We start from the raw sequence: 9,970 nt of genomic DNA, 5'->3' as shown, positions 1-9,970 counted from the left end.
TACATTTGTTTCAAGATAACCAAAAACAAAATTATTAAAATATAGAAAATAGAAAAACTAAAGAAATGGAAGAGAAAGGAAAGAAGAAAAGGGTCAGAGCAGTGGTGCAGAGTGGTAGGGTGTCTGCCTTGTGCACGCTAGCCTAGGACAGACAGTGGTTTAATCTCCCGGCATCCCGGATGGTCCCCCAGGCCAAGAGCAATTTCTGAGAACATAGCCAGGAGTAATCCCTGAGCATCACCAGGTGTGGCCCCTAAAAACAACAACAACAACAACAACAAAACAAAACAAAAGGGAAAGAAGAAAAGTTTAGTAGCAAATATATTTGTGAAAATTATTGTATCACCAATGAAATCATTAAAGCAATAGCAAAAGGTTTAGTAAGCTCTTTTTTTTTTAAGGACAAGAGCTGAAGAAATACAGTAAAGACAGCATGAGAGTGGCAATTGTTATTTGCATAGGCCCAGCAAAATATGGGGGAAATAGAAAGAAAAAGCCTTGGCCTAAATATAAGGAGACCTTACCCCTGAAGTATTCTGGCATAAGACCCACTCTGGGCTCCAGGCATACTAGGTTGTCTTACCCCTGAGTCACTCTCTGTGGTCCCAGTAAAAAGTTTTTGCACAATTACTACAGAAATTGCAGGTTTCTATAGTTAGAGATACTGGCTTCTGTGCATATCTTACATGGAAGTCAGTTTGATGTAGAGCATCCTCTAGTTTCACCTCACCAGCAATGTGGAAAGCCCTAAAAGTAGGTTGTTGCTTACAAGAACCCTCTTTGGAGTAAGTCTATGCCAGGGCAGCAGTAGAGTCTTCCGTGGTAGAGGTTTGCTTTCTGGTGATGTTATAGACAACCATGGTCATTTCTGTAGATCAGGGGTCCTCAAACTTTTTAAACAGGGAGCCAGTTGACTGTCCCTCAGACCATTGGAGGGTCTGACTATAGTAAAAACAAAACTTATGAACGAATTCTTATGCACACTGCATATATCTTATTTTGCAATGAAGAAACAAAACAAATACAAATACAATATGTGGCCCACGGGCTATAGCCGGTATCCGTGGTTCAGGGGTGAATAGAAAATGCCCGTTCTTCTGAGGCCTAAGCCAAGTCATTATGACAGTGTTCAGTGTGTAAGGCCACACTGCATTACAAAATTTGTGTGTTCCTCTCTCTATTAGATCAAAACTTGTTTGCATATATAATATTTTCCCATTTTAATGTGCCTATGCAAAAAAGGAACAATGTCACAAGGTATTATTGGTGCATATGAGGGCCAAGGGAACAAGTCCAACAATTCCCGTAACTTGGTTCTAACATAAATTCTAAACAGAGAGACTTTTCTACCAGAATTCCTTAATGAACAGATCACAAAAACAAAGCAAGCAAACAAACAAACAAACAAGAAAACAATGGAGGAAATTCTTGCTATATAAGAGGAATACATCTAAGATACTCAAGAAAAATAGACATGTCCCTTTAAAATCTTTAACGATAGTTGGGGGTGGGGATAAAATCCATAGCACCACTTTGATCTGTGATTTGACCTTGTGGAGGCTGAAAAAAAACAAAAACAAAAACAAAAAAAAAAAAACAAAAAAAAAAAAACAAAAAACGGCTCTCAGCAGTCCCATGTAAGAAAATCCTTAAGTGGGGACTTCTCCAAAATGGAGTCTAGTAGCAAGCAAAGGTCCACAGTGAAGGGAGGTGGAGGAAAGGAGGCCGCTGAGAGCAGATCAATAGCTAAAGAATATTGGTTTCTTCTCAGCCTAAGAGTCTATCTTTTCACTTTGGGAGCTGGTTGGCAGCTGGCTTGAGTGGAGATAATGATCTGCTTCGTGAGGAGCCAAGGAGTAAAAAGGGTTAAATGTGGGATATTAGCAGGTGAAGGTGAGGGAGTAAAGGACTAGAAATGAGCTTGTAAGGTGGTGAGCAAAGGCGGGAAGGACAGTATACAACATAGACATTCTGTATATTCTGTATATTGCTAACATACATTAAACAGACATTAGGTACTGCGGACTTGTATGTTTATGCACATAGATCATCAGACACTAAGGATCAACCCATGGGTTACAGTTAAAAAGCTGACCCTGGGCTATATCTTTTGTTGTTGTTCTTGTTTTTGTTTTTTGTTTTTGTTTCTGGCCACACCCAGTGATGCTGATGCTCAGGGGTTACTCCTGGCTATGCGCTCAGAAATCACTCCTGGCTTGGAGTGATATGGAATGTCGGGGGATCAAACCGCGGTCTGCCCTTGGTCAGCCGCTTGCAAGATAAATGCACTACCGTTTGCGCCATTGTTCTGGCCCTGGCTATGATATCTTAAAGATAGTTTTCCTTTTCAAATTAGATGGTTTGATTTTTTTCCTCCATTATTTTAAGAGGAGGGGAATGACACAACTTGTAGAAAAAAATCAAAGATACTGAGCTCAACTAATGTGCCTGACTGTCAAAAATACAGAAATCTGTCCATTTGTATGTCTAGACCTAATACAAAGAGAATACGATACATAAATGTATCTGATAAGTCAACTCTAGATAACAGTGACAAATTATGTAGTACACTATAGTACAGACTGATAAATGCTTAATGTTTGGTTTAATATATGATTTAATATTTATAGAGAATTATAAGAGTTCAAAGGCCTCCTGTATTTTCTTTCCCAGCTTTGCTGATTATTCATACTTTGCTCCATTTGCTTTATCAGGTTTTCCTTTTTTCTCTGAGCATTTGGCTTATATCTTGCCCTTTTGTCTATAAATATTTCAATGCTTAATTTCCTAAAACCAAGGATTCTTAAAGTAATAAATCTTTGATCAAGACATAAAGTTAGCATAAAACAAACAAGAGAATATATGCTTTTAAATGTTAATTATTTAAAAATAATTATTGTACACTAGAGGGATTACTTGACCTGTCTTACTTATTAGTATATTCCTGAACCATATCCTAGTATCTGAAATATAATAGGTGCTCAATAAAGATTTCTTAATATTGATCTAGGATATACCACTGGTGGATCAAACTTGTCATGGCTCGATTAATATGAACTGCAGAGTTGGTAGCAGAATCAATAAGCTATCTTCTTTTTATTTGGTTTTAAACAACACCCAGCTATGATCAGAGCTTACTATTAGCCTGCATTCAGGGATTATGCTTGGCAGGACTTGTGAGACTATATATAGTGCTAGAATCAAACCTGGGTTGACAGTATACAAGGCACATGCCCTGACTACTGTACTATCCACTCCAGTTCCAGCATGTTAATTTCACAACATGATGATGACATTATAGTAACCATCACTTCTCAACAAAGAATTTATGGAAAGAAGCAAATGCAATGACAGCAAACTATCCAAGCATTTATTACCCATAACTTGGATATCAGCATTTCCAAAAAGAGGAAAGTCCTGCCTCCATAACAGGTTGTGCTGGGCCCTTAGCTTTTGAAGATGACGATGGCAGTGGATGGGGCTTGTTTGTGTAGCTTGGCCTTCTTGTTCAGAGGTAGCGGTTCCTGATGTACTCTCGGTACATGATGCTGTCTTCCTTCCCAAGAGGCTGCATGGCACCATGACCAGCTTGAATATGGGCCAAGAATATTTCTGTAGACCTCCTATCTACTCTGGGAGGCTGTACTTCATAGATGTTATCTTGTGAGAAAGTGGAGATGGGTGTTCTGTTACAAAACAAGAAGAGACAGGAAAACAGTGAAAATAAGTAATGGGTAGTGGGTGCTGTGGTCTCCAAGCATTAGAACTGCTGATGGGCTAGTAGTACTTAGCTGGCATTCTTCTCTGCCAGGAACTCAGAATGGGAATAGCACTTGCCTAGGGTGGGAGTGGGGTCTTTTTCCTGATGTGTGGTGAGTGGGTAGACAACTCCCCTTTGGGAAAAATCCACCCATACATCAGTATCTCCATAACTAAGACTTATAACCATCCAGACTCTTGACTCCTTTCCCTTGGCACATGGCAGACACTCAATAGTTTTTTCTTTTCTTTTCAACAACACATTCATTTACTTTTCCCATTTCCTCTTCCTTTCCCTTTTGTTATTGTCATGATGACCAGAATTGGCACAGTGAGGTGTGGTTGTGGGGAGCCACTTGTGGTGCCAGAGACACCAAAGGCAGTGCCACAAGGATTACAGTTGGCATGTGTGTTTGATGCTAGGATTAGACTCATAGGTGCTCTGACTCACCACCACATCTCTGAAACCTGACAATTATTTTCTAAGGTAAGCTTCAGCAGGACTCAGAAAAGTAGACCAATGTTTCCCAACCTTCACAAATGAGGCCCCTTTCTGACTTCTACCTGTTCCACCATTTGGCTCCCTAACCTTGTGCTGTGGCATTCACTTTCCTCCACATGCCCCATTTATACAATTTTCATCTGTGGTCATCTTAGAACCTTCTCAGGTATCAAATGGCCCCAGGTTGAGAAACAATGGAGTTGGGATATTAATAATTCCTACCTTATGTGTCAACTCCTTTCTTACATGTTGAGTTAATATTTGTTCAATGGGCAATTAGCATAGTGGCTGGAACCTGTAGGTGTTACATATATTAGCAGCAAATGTGAACTGCTCATAATTACAGTTACTGCTAATAATTCTGGGATCCTAAGAGCTTTAATAATTGCACATGACTCTGGTGGTAAGGTAGGACCAAAATGAAACTCATTTTGATGGTATGTCCTCACTAGAACTGACCAGACTCATCCTACTGGATGTGATGAATGCATATCTCTATCAGACATGCTCTCAGAGCCTACTGGGAATTCTTTTATAAGATATATCTAACATCTTTCTACAGTAACACCCAAAATATCTGAATTCTGAAACACATCTGGCCTCAGATTTTGGATAAGGCATTGTAGATCTGTAATAAGCACATTCTTCCTTTATGGAGTGATTTTAAAAGCATCTAAATTTTTTTTCTTTTTTGGACCATACCCCGTGATGCTCAGGGGTTACTCCTGGCTATGTGTTCAGAAATCACTCCTGACTTGGGGGACCATATAGGACACTAGGGGATCAAACTGCGGTCTGTCCTAGGTTAAGGACATGCAAGGCAAACACCCTATCACTTGCGCCACTGCTCCGGTCCCTAAAAGCATCTAGATTTTTTTTTTTTATAGAAGAGTACCATATCCTGTCTAGTCCAAAGAAGTGAATTGTCACAATTGATTATGTTCACAGGCTAAATTCCCTTAGCTTTTTGTTGTTGTTGTTTTGTTTTTTGTTTTCAGGCCACAGCTGGTAGTGCTTAGGGTTTACTCCTAACTCTACACTCAGAAATCACTATTGGTAGAGCTTTGGGGACCGTATGAGATGCCAGGCATCAAATCCAGGTGGTCTGTGTACCAGGCAAGTGCCTTACAAGGTAAACTCCTTTAGAAGGCATCTGTTTCTGGATGAAAAGTCAAGTTCTGAAATCCAAAAGGACATGGAAACTGGGAAGCCACTTTCTTTCATTCATTCCAGTAGAGATAACTGGTCTCTAACTGCATTTTTCATGGTGGAAAAATATGATTTTGTTTTTTTCCTGGTCCTAAAGAGAGGAGATGGCTTTTATTCTTTTTCAGCTTTTCCTTATAATCTCATAAGGAAGAATTATTTTTCTTAACTTAAAGTTACTAGTATGTTTGGTATCTTTCAAATTTGCAGGTTCTTTTCTTTTTATCTACAAAACCTAGTGCCTTCTTCCAGAAGAGCTCTAAATTTTCCCTCCAGAAACGTTCCAGTTTTATTTAAATCAGATTTATGGGCTGTTGCTTGGGGTACTCAAGAACTGAGAATGGACAACACAGACTTAGCTATAGTTGCATCCACTCAGGTCACTCAGAGGAGACACTCAGGCATAAACTAATTAGACATACTTGTTGCCCTTTTATGCTCTTCAAGATTTGGTTATACTATGACGAAGTCTGATGATAACCATATCTTACACTTCGATGCAGAACTAATGCTTCAATCCCACTTAAATTCCTGTTGAGATTTTTGTTTTGTTTTGTTTTACCCTCTGATTTAACACACAAGGAGTACCTGGGGTACAAACATATGCTGGTTTGACAAGAAACAATTTAATTTATTAAAATGAAATACTTTGCAAAGTTGGTCATGTTATAGTGATTTGCTGTTGGTGACGAAAATGCTAGCCTGCTAAATGACTTTTGAATATTTTCAGAAATATTTCATATGCTCAACCATTCATGTTTTTTCTTTGATTAGCACCATGAAGTAAGCATACTTCAAATTCATATGCCCTCTCAGAAAATTTAGTCCATGATTTTAACAACTGATGCATTTCCCTTCCTTGTGCAAACTTAAAAAATATTAACTTTATTTCTTTTGACAGATGTATAGTTATAAGATTAGCTTAGGTGCACAACAGAATGGTTTGATGTTTGAACACATTGCAAAAAGGTCACAGCAGAAAGATTAATAATTAACATGACTCACCAAATATAGTTGTAACATATTTTCCCTGTGATGTGAACCTTTGGGATCTACTCTTTCAGAAATTTTCAATTATACAGCACAGTATTATTAACTATTCTATTTCATACGTTATAGTCCTAGGATGTATTATACAACAAGAAGTTTGTATCTTTTGATTCCCTTTAGCCATGTCTCCCATTCTCAGCCTGTTCTTCTATTATGGCAGTTTTTCTCCAAGGACTCAAGGACTTTGTTTTCACATCACATTCTCTATTGGTCATGAGCGCACTGCAGGATACAAAGCACCTTACTGACCACCACAGCCCATCTTCTTATTTGGACATGATGGACATGAGTAAGTCATTTGTCTTATTATTTCCTGTACTTACTAGGAGAGAACAATAATTAGGGCAAGGACAAAATGGATCAGAGTCCACTCTTAGCAGTTCGAGTGTGTGTGTGTGTGTGTGTGTGTGTGTGTGTGTACGCGCGCGTGTGACAGATAGAGAAGTGAGAGTGTGACAAAGAGAGAGATATCTTTACTGCTTCTCCCGAGTCCCCTTATTAGGTTATTTGTATCTTTCCAACAAGGTACTCATGTACCAAGGCCTAGTCATGAATCTACTTAGGTACAGTAAGAATGTGTTTGATTATTTTTGTTAATAACCAAGAAAACTGGAGGCAAGGCATTTGCCTTACATGCAGAAGGACGGTGGTTTGAATCCCGACATTCCATATGGTCCCCTGAGTCTGCCAGGAGTAACCCCTGAGTGCTGCTAGGTGTGACCCCAAAACCAAAAAAAAAAACTCAACCCCCCCACAAAAAAAAGAAAACTATGTTAATTGCTCAAACAACTAAATCTAAAAATATCAATTAAACTGCTTATCTAATATAGCAGTCAATAACTTTATTATATCACTTTATTTAAGCATTGTGATTACAAAATTGTTCATGACTGTGTTTCAGTCAAACAATGTACACCACCGTCAGTACAGGTTTCCCATCACCAATGGACCCAATTTGCCCTCCCCCACCTCCTACCCCAGCCTGCCTCTGTGCAGACATTTTACTTCTCATTCTCTCTCTTCCTTCCCCCCTTTTTGACATGGTTTGCACTATTGTTAATGGGGTACCATGTATATCACTTTATCCTCTTTCAGCACCCCATTTTTGTGCAGAGTTATCAGTTCTAACTATCACTGTCATAGTGAACCCTTCTCTACCTTAACTCCAATCCTGATTCTTTGTCGCAAGCTTCCTGCCATGGACTGGTCCTCCTGGCCCTTACCTCTATTGCCTCTGGGTATTATAGGTCTTTCACCTCTTTAATCGACTCTGACGTATTTTATTTTCTGAGGAACAATTGTGGAAGAGATTTTTTTTAATGTCAATTTTTCTCTTTCATTATTTGCATATAGAAAAACCCTGGATTTCTGTGCATTAACTTTGTAGCCACTTTACAAATCTATTATTGCTTTTAAGTCTTTAAGATTTTCTAAATATAGTATCATGTCAGCTACAAACAGTGAGAACTTGACTTCTTCCTTTCCGATCTGGATGACCTGAATCTTTTTCTTGCCGAATTGATAGACCATTAACATTTTTAGACAAATTAAACTTATATACAATTTAAAATTAGTTTCTCAGTAACACTAGCCACATTTTACATACTTGATAAGACAGCTCTACATGTACTGTTTTGGGAAAGTACAGGTACAGAATATTCCATCATTATAGTAGTTCCACTAAACAGACCATGCTTTCCTTTTTTTAAAAAAAGAAAAAAAAATCTCTCAGCAAGTCTGTATTATTCTTAAGCTTAAGTCTCTGAGTAGCATTTATCACTATTGATCTTTTTTGTGTTTAATAGCTGCTATGATGTCTGTACTAGCTCTTTCCTCCTAATGCCCAGAAGAGCACCTCATATACTATAACTTCATAGTAAATATTAATTGAATGAGTGGCATATTGAGAGTTCATTCTGGTTTTTAAGTTAGAACCTGAATTCAGTGTGCTGTGTACTATTCTAGAAGAGAACCTCAGTGTGATCTTCCATCGGAAACTGAACTCCAAGTTCTTCTCTTATTTAACCTCTAATGTGGGCAGGAGATTGGGTGTAAGAAGACTGTACCTTTTGGCAGTGGGTGGTGGTAGGCAGGAAAATGGAGGAGTATAATTCTAAGGACAGTGTGAGGAAGGTGGAACATATTCTTGTCCACCTTTGGAGTGAGACAACAATCATTCAGACATAACTAACTTATGAAATAAATTGAAAGCAAGAGAAGTATGTTAACCATCAAACTGTTTCTAATAAAACAAAATTCTTTACCCTGGTATCCTAGAAATCCTATTCTATCTAGGTTCACTTTAATATATTCCATCACTTCCATTTCTTTATTTCTTTTTTTTTGGGGGGGGCACATCTAGTGATACTCAAGAGTTACACCTGGCTCTGCACTCAGAAATGAATCCTCTTGGGGCTCTGGGGGGGCCAAGTGGGATGTAGGGAGCAAACCTGAGTTGGCTGCATGAAAGCCACTATCACCTCAATTCTTATGAGGAAAATGTGGGTAAACATTCAGGATTATTTGATACATAACTCCTGTTGGCACTTTTGATAAATATGGTGTTCACAGAGTAAAGAATGTAGGCTGGTGAAAAAGCACTTACCCATGTACTGAAAAATGAAACCATGTCATTTCTGCTGCTGATATTATAAACATCATTAAGAATAAATTAATTTCATTTTAATTCCTGCTAAGAGTTTAAAGCTGGAAAGGCAGTATAGGCTTTACATGTAGCCAACCCATATTCAATTTCAAGTAGCATATAGTTTCCTGAACACCACTGCAGTGGCTCATCAGGTTGGCCTATAATCACCAACATTATCACCAAATCACCAAAGGCCTCCATAGCACTGCTTGGGATACCAACAATGAATAAAAAATGTATTCGTACATATGAAATTTTATATCCTAACATAATCCTCAACAAAGTCCAATGATTTTAGTCTTACTAGGTCATTGAAAGTTAAAGGACAATGCAGAATAGTGAATAAAACCTACTTTCTACACACCCAAAGGTTTCTACATGTTTTTTTAGACTTGCTATTACAGCAAAGTGATTAAACTGGCCTATAGCAGAGGTACTTCAAGGAAGATTATAGGTGGATTACAATGTGATAAAGCAAAGATGCCAATAATGTCTCTGGACAATCAATGGTCTGGAGGTGTGAAGGAGTGAGGCAGAGAAATGAAGAACAGAATCTTTGCTGGTGGAATCCATTAGTGCAATGCCATGGATGGCTAGCAGGTTGCAGTAAAGACCCTGCAAAAGTGAGAAATTTCAGCTTGTCAGTGAGCAGCCTGCCTAAAAGGCACTACTGAAGTTGTGACATTACTACTTAAGCCACATCAGTAGCACAGAAAAATATTTACGGATAGAGTGAAGTGCAAAATGATCTTGATATATCTTTCCAAGAAATGATTCATCCACAGTGACTAAGGTGACTAAACTCT

General features: G+C 38.4%; 1 protein-coding gene across 1 annotated transcript in view; it reads right to left on the bottom strand.

Annotated features, from left to right (window-relative positions):
• Window positions 1-3,354: 3,354 nt before the first annotated feature.
• Window positions 3,355-9,970, bottom strand: part of FIG4 (FIG4 phosphoinositide 5-phosphatase) — a 131,317-nt gene continuing 124,701 nt past the window's right edge. Inside the window, exon 23 of the mRNA XM_049771169.1 lies at window positions 3,355-3,686. Within this exon, the coding sequence (XP_049627126.1) occupies window positions 3,509-3,686 (178 nt within the window). The 3' untranslated portion in view covers window positions 3,355-3,508. The remainder of the gene's footprint in view (window positions 3,687-9,970) is intronic.

Source organism: Suncus etruscus, chromosome 4, assembly GCF_024139225.1.
Source record: "Suncus etruscus isolate mSunEtr1 chromosome 4, mSunEtr1.pri.cur, whole genome shotgun sequence".
NCBI lineage: Eukaryota > Metazoa > Chordata > Mammalia > Eulipotyphla > Soricidae > Suncus > Suncus etruscus.
The sequence above is the reverse complement of the archived record's forward strand: the minus strand, read 5'-3'. Positions and strand labels throughout refer to the sequence as shown.